This window comes from Capricornis sumatraensis, chromosome 1 (assembly GCF_032405125.1).
Source record: "Capricornis sumatraensis isolate serow.1 chromosome 1, serow.2, whole genome shotgun sequence".
NCBI lineage: Eukaryota > Metazoa > Chordata > Mammalia > Artiodactyla > Bovidae > Capricornis > Capricornis sumatraensis.
In genome coordinates this window covers 100008726-100024919 of record NC_091069.1, presented here as the reverse complement: position 1 = coordinate 100024919, position 16194 = coordinate 100008726, and the positions used below count along the sequence as shown (strand labels likewise).

General features: G+C 44.6%; 1 protein-coding gene across 4 annotated transcripts in view; it reads right to left on the bottom strand.

Moving 5' to 3' along the window:
• Positions 1–15920, bottom strand: part of RNF149 (ring finger protein 149) — a 30886-nt gene extending 14966 nt beyond the window's left edge. For all 4 annotated transcript variants that reach the window (XM_068969659.1, XM_068969658.1, XM_068969657.1 and 1 more), the window contains exons 1-3: positions 15482–15920; positions 4000–4250; positions 3110–3178 (exon numbers count right to left, since the gene is read on the bottom strand). In XM_068969659.1, the coding sequence (XP_068825760.1) occupies positions 3110–3178; positions 4000–4250; positions 15482–15920 (759 nt within the window). The remainder of the gene's footprint in view (positions 1–3109; positions 3179–3999; positions 4251–15481) is intronic.
• Positions 15921–16194: the final 274 nt, after the last annotated feature.

The window sequence follows — 16194 nt, the reverse complement described above, 5'->3', positions numbered from 1 at the left end:
TTTCCTTCTCTCTTTAAATAAGGGGCTGTTAATTTTTTTAAGTGACCATATTTTTAAGGGCTATAGAAATGCAAATGCCTGCTTTATTATAATAAATTTTTTTTCAAATATAAAACTTACAAAGAGAATGAATATCTAATAAGAAATACATTTCCTGGAATCATTGGAAATATAATACAAAAGAGGCTTCATTAGAATATGCTAAAGAACAAAGTTATAACTTGTAGATGAGAAAATGCAAAGTTATAACCCAGAGATGAGAAACTACAAATGAGATACTTTGGGACTACGTATCTGAAAATATTCACCTCACTAGTGATAAAAGAACCACAAATTAAAATAAGTTACCTTTTTTTTTTTTAAGTCACTATGTCATGTCCAACTTTGCAACCCCATGGACTGTAGCCCACCAGGCTTCTCTATCCATGGGATTTCCCAGGCAAGAATACTGGAGTGGGCAGCCATTTCCTCCTCCAGGGCATCTTCCTGACCTAGGGATCAAACTCACATCTCCTGCATTCTTTACCACTGGGAAGCTCGAGTTACTTTTTCGTACATCAAGTTAATACAGGTAAAAAGAAACAAAAATTTCTGGGGAAGCAGTCTTGTGACACAATTTCAGCTTCGGAGAATCTGTGAGTCATAACTTTTCTGGGGGTGTCAGCTCATCCCACTTCCCTGGGTACCACCTAGATATGTCCACCTGGCTTCAGCCATCAATCAAAGTAATAAGCATGACCGACCTGGTCACCTGACCCAAACTTGGCCAATGAGTTTCTCTCCTCCAGGACTCTGGGACAGGGACTCAGTTACCAGGGTCTGTAGCTTCAGCAAGTTAATTTTATGGAACACAGCTTCAGAGTCATCATGTAATTATTTAAAAGTACTTATAAGCACATGGGTCACTTGTTAACAAGCAAGCAGTAAAAACTGATTATATATGTGGATACTGCTATCAAAGATTGCACTAAAATTAACTTTGTCACTGAACTTAAAATTACATGTTGCAACTAGACATTATCACCTTTTTTCACATGACAAGAAAGAATGATGAAATCATTTTTACTTCCCTAATGGTCTGCAAGCTTATACATTACTGTGATTGAGTCCATAAGAAAAACTAGGAAACAACCAGTCTCCAGAACTCAACAAGATGTAGATTTAAGAAAAAACACAGTCTTTATTTGCACAAATTAAACATGTAAGATTGCCAGAAAATCCACCTATATACCTCATGGATCATTTATGGAGACTTCTTTTTTTTTTTAACTATTATTTCTGACAATAGTCTGTAGAAGCATATTTTCAAAATTGTTCTGCACAGAAGAGGGTAATATCAATTGACCTATGTTCTCAAAGACTTCATACAGTAAATTACACATATGAATCTATGTCTTCTCATACTTAAGGACAGATTTCCTGCCAGAGAGTAGAACATGCATTTCAAGAGGAACATAAAACTATGCTCATCATGGAACTGCTAGTGGAATGCACAGCCTGTCTCAAGATACTTGCTGGGGACTCTCTCCCCCAGGGGGCGCTTCCCTGATGGCTCAGCTGGTAAAGAATCTGCCTGCCAATGCAGGAGACTTAGGTTAGATCCCTGGGTTGGGAAGATCCCCTGGAAAAGGCAATGGCAACCCACTCCAGTATTCTTGCCTAGGAAATGCCATGGACAGAGATGCCTGGCGGGCTATAGTCCACAGGGTTGCAAAGAGCTGGACACGACTGAGCAGGTACGCATGCCCCCCACGCACACACCCACTCTCTCTCCCTCCCCCGCTCCGCCAGGGACCCTCGTAAGTTGTAAATCATATGTTAATCTTCCCACGAGATGGGATTTTTTCCCCCCACTTTTCCTTTTGAATACAGCCACATGGAAAGAAACCTGGACTCTGCACCGAGCCTGCAAATTCACTGTTACTACAATGTAAGGCATCCGGGAGAGAATGCAGCCAACAATATGATTCCTGGAGTATCCTAATGGTAAATATTCCACAGGAACCATCAATATCTGATCTCAAAGCTTTAAAATCAAAGGTCTGCAAATGTAATGAGTGTTATCCTGAAGCTTTAATCCTTTAAGTAGGTCACAGGAGGAGCTGTGAACCCAAGGGCACTTGGGGATTGGAGGTTGCAGTGTCGGCATGGATCAGGGCTCAACAACTTACAGCAGAAAAGAAGCAAACGCAAACGATGGAACCCACCTGTGGCTATGTTGCCTCACGTTTCACAGCGCTGAAAATGGGCCATTAAAAGAGTAACTGTTCCTGCATTAGCAACTGTTTTCCTTGTAAGGAACCTATCCTCTAAGAACATGAGGTTCTGAAACTTAGGATTTATTGCAAAAATGCTTCTGAACTCTGCTATGAGTTTGGCCTTTTAGAGACTTCCCTAGTGGCCCAGCGATTAGGACTCAGTATCTTTTCTCCTCTTCTCCATAAATCCCAGTCTTTTCTCCCTGTAATTAAGGGAGTCGGAGAGAATGTACAGAGCCTAAGATTTAACAGAGGTGGATTTAAGCCTCAGTGTCTCTGGTATAGAGACTGGAGCTTCTTCGGAGTCACCTGTGTCTGACTGACTGCACCATCCAGTCTGGCAGCAAGTAGCTAGTATGGCCACCTGAGCATCTGACATGCAGCCAGGGTGACTGAGGAGCTGAGTTTTCAGTTTAATTTAGTTCATTTAAATTCAGACAGCTGTATGTGGCTAGGGGTACCTTCCTGGGCAGCACAGGTATAGACGGCTCTTCACATACACTGGAGTGTTTCAGCCAACTCTTCTTTAAAATAAACACATATGTCAAAATTAACAAACTAGCCAAAACTCCATGATCAACACTGTTAGCTAAGACATACAAATGGATTGGTATTTTATATATATATATTTTTTAAGATTTAAAAAAATGCAGACCATTTTTAAAGTCTTCATTGAATTTGTTACAATTTGTTCTGTTCTATGTTTTGGTTTTCTGGCTGAGAAGTATGTGAGATCTTAGCTACATGACCAAGGGGATCTAACCCGCGTCCCCTGCGTTGGAAGGCAAAGTCTTAGGGAAGTCCCCAGATTCATATTAAAAACAAACAAAAAACAATCATGAAAATATTACCTTTTCTCCATGCTTTACAGTATGAAGAGGAAGCTGCCCAATAACTTTCTTTGTTTCTTTTCTATGGCTCTTAGAGAAGAAACACATTATTATTATTATTGAAATGTTTAAGTCACTACTTTAAAAATTCATATAGTATAAGCAAGCTATGGAAAAAAGTCATAAAAAGCAAAAATTTAGTGACTACAATGAAATAATTTAAACAACAACAACAACAAAACTACCATTTAAGTCCTAGCGTATAGGACAGTCATGTGTAACCTAGGAGCTGTTTGATCAACAATACTTATTTTCTATTCCATGCCTGAAGAAGAAACCAATCTTATGTTTGATTATTGGTAAGAAAGTAGTCAGCTGAGGACGGGGCTCCATACACTCATCTGTGAAGGCCCCTAAAAGGACAGAGGCTTCCTGGTCAGAGGCAGAAGATGACCCAGCAATGACCATCTGCAGCCTGAGCAGCCAGGAGGGATGGTTCTCAAGACAACAGGTGAGTGTGGGACCCACAGGGCCCTGCTCTGCTGCTACTGAGGCAGCACCCCCACAAATAAATGGCTCTGAATGCAGCTCCACTGTGGAGACAGGCAGGGCCAGTTCTCTTCCAAAACACAACCATGTCCCCCCCAACTTCATGCCTTTTTGTCATCCCTTTATGTCTGGAAAGGAGAGAGGATCTTTGCAGGAGTGAGAGATGACCTGATTTCCTACAGCACATAAAGCTGAATATATTCTAACTTAAAACTTATTTTAAAAAAACTCCCACATATCAATGACTTAAATATTATAAATGATAATGAAATTAAAGGTATTGTCTAATAGTTTCAAAAAGAATACACAGGAAATATTTACAGACGATCTTTTAAAAAGCAAAGTTAAAGAGAGACGGTTACCTGACTTCCGAACTGTGAGCCGGTGTATAGGAAGCGCTGTATATAGTAAAATATTAGCCAGGCCAACGAGATAATCATCATGGTGATGAAGGCAATGGCCACAAACACCACGGACTGACCGCTGATGAACTCCTGGACGTGCCGGGTGCCCACCCCGATGGTAACGGTGACCGGAATGTCCTTTTGCACAAGTTCCACAATTTCTCTTCCTTTTGGGTAACTAACCATAATGACCACTATGTTTCCTGTTCCTTAATAAAGAACAAAGCAATCAACAAAACACAAAATAAGATATGGAACAAGTAAGGCTCCATGAACATGTGACTGAAAACTGTGATAAAGTGGACACAAACCCCAGTTACCAACATGGGTGACCAAGGAGAACACAGACTGATTATATAAGAAGCAGAATAAATCACTAAGAAATACCCCCTCGAAAGCAAGAGCCCCCCCACGCCCCCCATTCAGTTTCACAAGAGAATTCTACTCTCAAATCTTTAAAGAGCAACATATATAAGTGTTCCACAGCAGCTTTTATAAAAAAAGAAGTATTAAAGTTATTTCTAGCATAATTAAACCAAACATGGTAAAAAAAAAAAAAAACACACACACACAAATACCGATTTCCCTTATAAATATTAATACAAATGCCTGAACGTACCCATTAACTCAGGGAAGCAATCTGAGAATTCCTACTCTGTTCAATATTATTTCATGTTGTTCTGAATGCATGAGCAAACAGGACAAAAAAGTAAGAGAAATAAAAAAGAAGGGCTATAAAGGCCAATTTTACATGAATCTCTCTATAAATTGGGCTTCCCTGGTGGCTCAGATGGTAAAAAATCTGCCTGCAATACGGGAGACCTAGGTTTGATCCCTGGGTCAGGAGTATCCCCTGGAGAAGGAATGGCAACCCACTCCAGTATTCTTGCCTGGGAAATCCCAGGGACAGGAGAGCCTGGTGGGTTACAGTCAATGAAGGTCACAAAGAGTTGGATATGACTGAGCAACTAACACTTTCACTTTTCATCTATAAGTTAATCTTTAGAATTATCAATGGGATTTAAAAAACCCTAAAAATTCTGCTTCTAATGTTCACTTAGGGGAAAAATAATCAAGATTAGGAAACCTTTGTAATCAATAAAACTTGAACTAGCCTTTATAGTCAAAATAATTAAAACAGTGTGGTAGTAGCATAAGACAGCCCAGAAATTAGACCCCAAAACATAAAAGAATTCAGTAAACGACAGAAGTGGATTCCAAATCAAAGGGGTAAAATGGACTATGGTTAAAAAAAAAAAAGTATGGGTGCAACTGAGTACCATCTAAGGATTAAAACGATGAATCCTTTCTTTACAACTTAAAGCCAAAATTAAATTCTAAAAAAATCCAAGATGTAAATATATAAAAAAGAAAAAAACTAAGAGCCAGAAGAAACACGGACATTAAAAAATAAATAATATTGAAGAAAAACCTTTCCAAGTGTGAAAAATCCCCTCAGAACTTCTTTTTAAAAAAAGATTTGAGCAACTAACCAATTATATAAAAATAAAAATTGTCTGTTCTGACTAAAAGAAAGTAAAATTAAGGACTCAAGAGCAAAAGAGCAAATGGCTAGCAGGGGGGAAATACATATAACATAACAAAGATAAAAACTAATTTCCTATAAGAAAAAGAGCAACAGAAAGACAAAGAAAATGAAGTGAGCTTGAAGAAAACACAAATGGGTTTTGTTTTTGAAAAGGCAATTTTACTGAGATATAATTCACATGCTATAAAATTCATTCTTTTAAACAAGTGTACAATTCAATGTTTTTGTTGTGCAGTTGCTAAGTCATGTCTGACTCTGCAACCCCATGGACTGCAGCACGCCAGGCCTCCCTGTCCATCACCATCTCCCGGAATTTGCTCAAACTCATGTCCATTGAGTCAGTGATGCCATCTAACTATCTCATCCTCTTGTCACCCCATTCTCTTCTTGCCTTCAATCTTTCCCAGCATCAGGGTCTTTTCCAATGAGTTGGCTCTTCACATCAGGTGGCCAAAGTTTTGCAGCTTCAGCATCAGTCCTCCCAATGAATATTCTGGGTTGATTTCTTTTAGGATTGATTGGTTTGACCTCTTTGCAGTCCAAAGGACTCTCAAGGGTCTTTTCCAGCACAATTCGAAAGCATCAGTTCTTCAGCGCTCAGTGTTCTTTACAGTCCAACTCTCACATCATACATGACCACTGGAAAAAACCATAGCTTTGCCTAGACAAACCTTTGCCAGCAAAGTGATGTCTCTGCTTTTTAATACTCTGTCTAGGTTTGTCATAGCTTTCCTTCCAAGGAGCAGATGTCTTTTAATTTCACCACTGTAGTTACCATCTGTGGTGATTTTGGAGCCCAAGAAAAGAAAATCTGCCACTGTTTCCACTTTATCCCCTTCTATTTGCCACAAAATGATGGGACCAGATGCCATGATATTAGTTTTTTGAATGTTGAGTTTTAAGCCAGTTTTTTCTCTCTTCTTTTTCACCTTAATCAAGAGGCTCTTTGGTCCTCTTCTCTTTCTGCCATCAGAGTATCAGCTGCATACCTGAGGTTATCGATACTTCTTCTGGCAATCCTAAATTCAGCTTGTGATTCATCCGGTCTGACATTTCGCATGATGTACTCTGCATACAAGTTAAATTAGCAGAGTGACAAAATACAGCCTTGATGTATTCTTTTCCAGTCCATTCTTCCCTGTCTGGTTCTAACGGTTGCTTCTTGACCTGCATACGTTTCTCAGGAGACAGGTATGGTGGTCTGGTACTCCCATATCTTTCAGAATTTTCCAGTTTGTTGTGATCCACACAGCCAAAGGCTTTAGTGTAGTCAATGAAGCAGAAACAGATGTTTTTCTGGAACTCCCTATCCCCCTGCATTGGAAGGCGAACTCTTAACCACTGGACCACCAGGGAAGTCCCTTTTCTCAGTTTTTGCTATCACAATTTAAATGTCCACCAACAAGAAAACCATTACATAAATTATAGTATGTGTACAGACTGAGGCAGCAGCTCTATTAATACTGATGGCAGTCAAGACAGAGGAGGGAAAAAAAGCATCATGTAAAAAAAAACTGTGTGGACAAGAGGTCTACGTAGTCATGTCAATACAGAACACCCCTGAAGGTCACACAAATACAGAGCGCCACCTGCCTTGGTGGAGGTGGTGGGGGAGAGAGTTGGACATAACAAAAATTCTCTGCCCTGTGTATGTACTATCCCTTCAAAAACTAACCGAAAAAAATACATTTAAAGACTGTTCTCCAGCATTACACTGAAACCACATTCTAACACTATTTTACTGTGGGGAGAAATTTAATTCGTAGCAAATCCGCTGTGGCCCTCGGCCATGGGGATTTAGTTACTGAAACCTCAGAAGAGCAACCTTCTAAGGTGGCTCCTGTCAAGCCGATGCTGTGACCCACTAAAAGTGTCACTGGTCAAGTGCCACGGCTGCCTGAGTGCTCGCACAATCCTCTACGTCATCCCTAGGGAGGCTCAATAAGGAGCAAGGCATTTCCTGCCTTTAGGGAAATAAGCAGCTAGTAGCTGAGAAAGACAAATACAGAAACAATTAGGAGAACTATACCATGTATGATTACGGGGTGCCCTGTAAGCTGAAGACCCTTTTCATAAATTAAAAAAGTTTCCTTTAATGGAAAATGTCAAGCACATACTAAAGCAGAAAGGACAGTACAGTGAACCCCACGGATCTGTCTCCACGTTTACACAAAAAACAAAACGTTTCTATGCTATGGTTACAGGTACAATTTCTGTACTCATAGAATAATCTTTGGTTGTTAATGCAGAAACCAACTCTCAAGCCTTTTCACATCTGTGCCTTCACTCGAGGCAGAAAGAGGTGAGTGATCGTTTTACAGACCAGGGCTGGGACATCTTCAAGAGAATTGCTCAATGTGACGCAGCACCTGGAAGAGCCGGCTCCTCCGCGTGTGCCTCCGCCTTTCCCCCTGTGAGTGGGGGGTTGGGGAGGGGAGGGGGAACACAGGCTTCGGGACCACCAGACTGGGCTCCAACCTGCCTCTGACAATTCACGTCTGGGTCCTCTGAGACTATTTCTTCAGCTGTACAATGGGAATGACGATTTTTCTATTTGGACTGTTGATTATTGAATGATAATGTGGAATAAGGAAAAGCTGCAGGAATGAGGTCATCCTATTTTCTGGGATGGGAAGGAACTTTCCCCTGGGCAGGGAGTGCATCTTGATGGACAGGAAGAGTTTATCAGCAAAAAGAAGGGAGGTTTTCTAGGCGGTGTACCATCATAAAAGCATCTTTGCATTGGCGACTGGTCCGGTTTGCTTAGTGACTCAATATACATAAAGGTATCCTGTTTATCTCTCTACCTCCAGTGCCTCAGGCAGCTTGCACATAGTAAGCGTTTAATAAATATTTGTTGCCTAAATGAGTGAGAGATGGCGGATGGGCTGAGAACACCTGAAACTTCAAGGGAGGGCTGCAGAAACGCTCTGGTTATAAGAAGCACACCCGGAACGGAAACACCTCCAGTGTCAGTCTCAAGTTTTCCCCTAAAAAACTCCTAGTTCACTAAGTTACAAGAGATCATTAAAAAGTAATAATACTGTGCCCGGGCTGAGGGCTAACATTTGCCACACTCTAAGTACAGAGAGCCCCTTGGACAGCAAGATCAAACCAGTCCATCCTAAAGGAAATCAGTCCTGAATATTCACTGGAATGACTGATGCTGAAGCTAAAGCTCCAATACTTTGGCCACCTGATGCGAAGAGCCAACTCATTGGAAAAAGACCCTGATGCTGGGAAAGACTGAGGGCAGGAACACAAGAGGGTGATAGAGAATGAGATGGTTGGATGGCATCACTGACTCAATGGACATGAATTTGCGAAAACTCTGGGAGATAGTGGAGGACAGAAAAGCTTGGCATGTTGCAGTCCATGGGGTGGCCAAGAGTCGGACATGGTTTAGCCACTGAACTATTTTAGCAGCAAGACTGCCTCTGTGAGCTACTCTATTTTTAAAATATTTATTTAACATTTATTTATTTGGCTGCACCGAGTCTTCGCTGCAGCATGTGGGATCTAGTTTCCTGACCAGGGATTGAACCAGGGCCTCCTGCACTGGAAGTGATGAGTCTTAGCCACTGGACCATCAGGGAAGTCCCTTCAGGAACTACTTTAAATCATGAAGCTCAAAATGAAGACTTCTATCCCCTGCCTGGCTTTTCTGGGACGTGTAGGGGGATGAATGGAGGTAGGGCAGCTGAGCTCAGGGTCACTGAGTGCAGGGCCCCCAGGGGTGCCTAGCACAGGCCCCTTCTGGCTCTGCCCTGTCCTCCTATCACTGCCTCCCTGGGCCGGTCTTGGAGCCCCGGTGGCCTGAGAGAGCAAGTCACAGCTGATTTCCAAACCAAACAGTTGAATTTCCTCACAGAAGGCAAAGACGCTCAGAGTGCTGGGACAGGGGAAGAAAAAACCCTTTGAATGTTTTTCTTCCCCAAGCCTCGCAATGCTACCAATCACCAAAAAAGGTCGTTATATGCAATGCCCGCCCCTCCCTGCAAACAACCACCAGTCACTAACTCCTGGAAGGCAGTTTGTTGTATTTCTAACTTAGATGTAACTCAAGGTCTTGCATAGAGTACATGACCATAAACCTTCTTGAAAAATAATAGTTCCTCTTACTACCTTGTCAAAAACAAACAAAATATGTAAAAAAAACCCAACAAACTGTTTTGGTCCACAGCTTCAAAATTCTGCAGGGTCATATGAGTCTAGTGTACCACTTCTCCTCCCTAGGAAACTATTTAAAGTAGATTTCAGCATTCTCTTGAAGGAGACGGGAAACTACTAAAATATTTAAAGTGGCGGATTAGATTTCTGGTCTAGAAAACTGATGCAGGCAGCGAGAGATGCATTTTATTCCTTTGCTGTTCACCTGAAACCATCACAACATTGTTAAAGGTATTTGTATACCCAATACAAAATAAAAAGTTTACAAACATAAAAATAAATAGCTTCCTTTGGAAGGAAAATACATCAAAGATACCCAATGGTGAGAGGTTACTAGTATAATTTTACTTTAATATGCCTAAACATAAAAACTGGTATGCTTTCATAACTGTAAACTTAACAATTTGTAAATGTACGTAAATATGACTATAAAACTATTAAAAGTAAGAAATTTTAAAAAATGCATGTAAAAGATCCAGCATGAGAATCCCATGACCTTTTAGGTTTTCTTTTTTTCCGATAACGTCCACAGTCTCTCCATCCTGCACCCAACATGGAAAAATTAAGATTCAGCACAGGTTCAACCTTGGTTTCCAGCATCCCACACCTCTGTGTATATGATACAGCAATGCCTCTTAAGTACACTGGTTTTTATTCACTTGCTATAGAATGTCTTGGGCTTCCCAGGTGGTGCTAGTGGTAAAGAACCTGTCTGCCAATGCAGGAGACATAAGAGATGTGTGTTCAATCCCTGGGTCGGGAAGATCCCCAGAAGAAGGCCACAGCAACCCACTCCAGTCTTCTTGCCTGGAGAACCCCATGGACAGAGGAGCCTGTCGGGCTACAGTCCACAGGGTCACAAAGAGTCAGATATGACTGAAGCAACTTGGCACACACACACACATATAATGTCTTGGTGAGTCCCTCCTCCTCACTAGACAAGGACTACTGTTCTTATTAGTTTTTGTAGCTCCAGCATCATACGCGATGACCCAACAGAATGGTTTCTGTATGAATGAGTCGACCTGAAAAACTGGTTTCTCTTCTGGTATTATCCTTGAACTGACCCAAGGTGAGGAGAGTCTCAGAGACTCCCTTTGCAGGGGAAACAGTACATGGAATATGAATGGAATGGAAACGTCTCCAGAACGGGAGCTATCATGCCAAACACAAACGTCTTTATGGTTGGTGGGGATGAGTGATGAGGACTCAAAAATACATGCAACTCTCGTCTTGGAATTTCACATTTTGTTTTGGAGAAATCCGGCTTGCTCAAAGATATTCTGTATCTGTCGAGTACAGCACTCAACAATCTGCAGCCCTGCTAAATGCATTACTTCATCTCAGGCCTTCAGTCTTGGCCATTGTTGTCACCCAAAAGGTCCTACAGCTCCTCACACAGCCCCCTTACCACAGTCACCCAGAAACCTTCAACTTAAGCTGTCCTTCAAGACTCTGTCTGCCTGCTCTCTGGGAACAGGCTGTTTATCCCACCTGCTATGAGGTTGTAGGGGGCCATCTCTTCCTAGGGCACCAAAATACAAGCTAAACTCAAATCTAAATGTTTAGCTCATTTGTGAGAGCAAAGCATTCAAGATCACTGAGCACCACTCACTCATAAAACACCATTTCCCACACTCTGCAAACACAGAGTGTACATCTCTCTTAAGCTAAGGGACTTCTTATCATGTGTCATCTCCCGCCACCCCTACAGTGGCCCCTTCCCCAAACACACCTTTCAGCCCTGCCAACACCTGGCCTCAGTAAACTGCTGACACAAGCAAAGTGCCAGTCTAAACAGCCACTCAAGACGTCAGCTGGAGGATCGGCCTGTAATTAACTAGCAGTCACCACATCAAGGCCAATCCTCTCTAAAAGCTTTCGTTTCAACGGCTTGACTTATATCAATTTTTACTCTTCTTGGTCAAAACAGCCCCTAATCACCTTTGCAAGACCTACATTGGATGCCCCTCCTTTCTGCTTTCTAAGCACGTGGACATATAACTCTGTTGAGGGCCCAATCATATGGCCTGGAAAGGTCTGTTTATCACTCCACTAAGCTATGAACTCCTCAAAGGCTGATACGTGTCAGGCATTTCTACCCAAAAGCAGGTGCCATATGTGGCCCAAACTGGCCACTCTCTATTCATCTGTCAAAGGAAAGAGAACCAACCTTGGGCATTACAGTCACAGTCCTTACAGTTAGGGCTGTTACAGTCCTGATAGAATATTGTCTTAAAGTCACAACTTATTTTCGAGCCACAGTACAATTTTGACTTAAGTCCACAACATCTTGTACTGGATTTTAGCAGTCAAGCAACAGGGTTCAAGAAAAACTGCTGACGGGCTTCCCTGGTAGCTCAGTGGTAAAGAATCGGCCTGACAATGCAGGAGACATAGGTTCAATCCCTGATCTCGGAAGATCCCACGTGCCAAGAAGCAACTAATTTAAGCCCTTGCCCCACAACGACTGAACCTGTGCTTTAGAGGCTGAGCCCAGGAGCAGCAACTACTTAAGTCCGCGCCCTAAAGCCCATGCTCTGCAAGAGTGTGTGTGCATGGAAAGTCGCTTCAGTCGTGTTCAACTCTTAGTGACCCCATGGACTGCAGCCCGTCAGGTTCCTCTGTCTATGGGATTCTCCAGGCAAGAATACTGCAGTGGGTTGCCACTTCCTCCTCCAGGGGATCTTCCCGACCCAGGGACCAAACCTGAGTCTCTTATATCTCCTGCTTTGGCAGGTAGGTTCTTTACCACTAGCGTCACTTGGGAAGCCCCCAGAGTGAGAAACCTGCAGCTAGAGAGCAGTCCCCGTTTGACACAACTAGAGGAAAGCCCACGCAGCAGTGAAGAACCGGCACAGCCAAAGAAAAGAAAAAAGAAAAACTGCTGAAACTCTGAGACTTGGGAGGAGATCATCACAATCGGAGTTCAGTAGCAGCCACGTGACCTATGTACACAGACCCCTAGTATCACACAGGAACACTGAGAACCACGGATCAGTGGTTTTTACTGGCTCCAGCCACATTCTGACAAAATAGGGAAAACTAAAGTCTGAGCTGCTGTCAAGGTTCTGTGTAACCTTTAAAATTCAAGTCTGTCAAAGCCAGCTCCTCTTCTGACTTAATTCCATTCACTCCATTCTTAATTCCAATCCATTCTCAAGAAGACATGACACAGTTGTACCCTTGTCCCCGGCGGGACCGAGTTCTCAGAATAGAAGGGACCTTCTTTTCCATTTCTAGTCACCAACACAGCAGAGGCCCTTATATTTCTGCGTGGACTAGTCAACAGACTAAGTGGATTTCAGCTTTTCCTCTGTGTAACCCACTGGTCTCACTGTTACCAAATTCGTCTCTTTTTAAGTCAGCAGTTCAAATCTGGGATGTTACTGTTATCCTCTCTGCCCCTGGACATTTGGCAATATCTGGAGCCATTTCTGGCTGTCGCAACTGGAATCCTGTGGATACAGGCCAAGACAGGCCCCTGCAATAAAGAATGATCCGGCCATAGATTGCCTTGTTCCTGAGGGCCAGTCATTTCAATTCTTTCAGTCTCCTCATCCGTAAAATGGGGTTAAAGCATCTACCTCAAAGGGCTGTAAGGTAAGAACTGACTCTGCACTGGGAACTGTCACACTTTTTTTAAAAAAAAAACTGCTAATATTGTTACTTTTGTCTCTTTCCTCAAACAGAATTAATTTTACACTGAAACAGACTAAAATGGACACCGAGAATGGTAATAGAAGCTTGCACAAAAATTTAAAATGAGCATCAATGAGGGGCTTTCTGAGCCCGGATAAATTATATGTCTGTAAGATAAGCAAGCAAGATTGCTGAACCATGGTTAGAAAAGTGCGATTAGCCTGGAAGGATGTTAGCGTCATTACCAAAAAATGCAGTAGACACATTTAGAAAATTGTGGATGGAAAAGAACTGCCATGGAAAAGAGAAAGCCCACAGGAAGCTGCAGACTCAGAAGTGAAGGCAAGGACCCAGCATCAGACAATCCTGGCACACTGCCCTCTCTTCTCCGACAGAACCCTGTCCACAGGATGCGTCTGGAATGCTGTGTGAACTCTGACAGCACTTCTCATGAGAGTTTTGCAGAAACAGGGACTTGGGTACAACTGGAGTAACTGCACCAAAGGTGCTGCCTTGCCCAATGTCACCGCATGGACATCTGCTCCCATTTCCTCCCCAAACCCACTTCCTCTCTGTCGCAATTGAGGAATTTCCCCCTCTTCTATCAGAGCTCAACCGCTCCGAGAATCCTGGACATAGCCGCCATCCTTCCCAAAGACCTGACTCTTGCAGTTACCTCTTCTCCGCCATTCAGCTTCAACATGCCTCACTCACTATGCTGTTCATCCCACCTCTCCCCAGTTTCTACCCATTTCTCAGCACCTCCCCAGCCCTCGCCAACAACTGTCTTGAAAGCATCATTCTAACAGTCTCACTTCCCCACCTCTGAACTGACTTCCGTTCCATCACTCTGCTACAACAGGCCAAGTCCAAAGTCACCCTTCTGTCCTCATTTTACACGTATTCTGAACCTGCATTCAAGAAGCCAAAACAGAACAAAAGTCAAAAAGCACAGGGGGAAAAAAAATGTCTGACTTGCAGCAGCAGAAACTTTAAAGATTTTGATCCCAGGAAGTTCAGAATGAGTCTGATCTTAGAAGGCCGTCAGACTCTATTATCAGTCAAATAGTACTTGGAATTTCAGTTCTGAGAATGATGCATGCCTGTGTGCTCAGTTGCTTCAGTCGTGTCCGACTCTTTGTGACCTTATGGGCTGTAGTCCACCAGGCTTGTCCACGGGATTCTGCAGGCAAGAATACTGGAGTGGTTTGCCTGGGCCCTACTCCAGGGGATCTTCCTGACCTAGGGATTGAACCTGAGTCTCCTGCATTGCAGGAGGATATCTTTTTACTGCTGAGCCATCCAGGAAGCCCTTTCTGAGAATAAGAACCCTTGCAAAATAAACCTTTCAAACTCTAACTGCTTGAAGATGTAACCTGTTGCCTCGGAAAACTGCCTGTGGGAAGGGTTGCCTAGCTAAGAACAAAATCTTTCCCTGCATGATCACTTTAAAATTTTTCATCTAAACTCCACTCAAGGAATCTGACAATGGAGTCAGTATTACAACCTTCTATTTAGCAAATGAGAAAACATACTCAACTTAAGGCCAGGTTTCCGGACTCAGTTAAATACAGACTGTCTCACTTTAAAGTTTAGAATACTGACATACATTATTAAAGTGAAGAAACCAGAGTGTCACCAAGCCACCGCCTTACGTGGTGAAGGGACTGCCAGACCCTGCAAAGCCCTGGAAAAGAGCTTCCACTCCAGCCGCATCTGACTTTGGGAAACACTGAATGGCAAGGGACTCCTGATTAGAGAGACTTTCCGCCTGTGAGAACCAGAATCCTCCTCATGCGGGTTTTAAAGTCTTCCGTTCTCCCCACCGCCCTCCTTCCCACACAGGACACCTTTCACCTCAACGACCCGGGGAGAAGATGTAATTCTGTCCGGAGGCTCGGCTCCCTCCTTAGAGCACCGGGGGTCACACCGAGCCAAGCTGGCGCTACCCTCGCAGGTCCCGACGTCCGGAGCCCATCACCGCCGCCCCTCGGGGTCCTGGCAGAGGACCTCGCGGCCGGTTGGGACCCCGGCGCACGGCCGCCGCGCCCCGCCCGTCCCCGCGCGCCGGCGGCTTACCCGCGTGGGACATGGGCGCGGTGAGGTTGCCGTGGCGCTCCTCGTTGTACAGGACCACCGCCGAGGCGTTCCTCCGTGCCGCCGCCAACACCTTCTCCTTGAAGGTGCAGCCCCCGCGCGCCACCAGCGCGACCCAGGGCGCGGCGCCCCGGCCGCCTGGCACGAGGAAGCGAGTGCCGGCCTCGCAACCCTCGGGGTCGCGGTCCTCCGCGCGCGGGACGCCCACCAGGCCCCGCGCGCCCTCCTTGGGCGAGCTGTCGCCGAAGCGGCCGCTCTCCGAGACGCTCCTCACGCTCCGGTTGGTCTGCGGGTCCACGTACTCGGTGCTCACTACAGCCGAGAACCACTCGAGAGCCCGGCCCCGGGCCCCGGGAGCGCACAGGGCCAGCGCCAGCAGCGCCAGCGCGCCGCGGGCCTCGGGCCGCCGCCGCCACGCCATGGACGCGCCGCCGGGCTGACCACAGGGGACCGGCCGGGAGCCGGGCGACTCCCGGCAGGGGCCGGAGGGCGCGCGCCGACGAGGCCGCCGAAGAGAGCGGAGAAGCGAAGTCTCGCTGCCTAGCCAGGGAAGAACCAGTCCCGTCTGCAAGCGGCGCCGCGGCGCACGCGCACCTGGAGGAGCGGCGGCAGGGGGCGGGGCTGGCGAGCGGGGCGGCGACGCACGCGCACCTGACGGAGCGGCGGCAGGGGGCGTGTTGTTGTTGTGGGGGCGT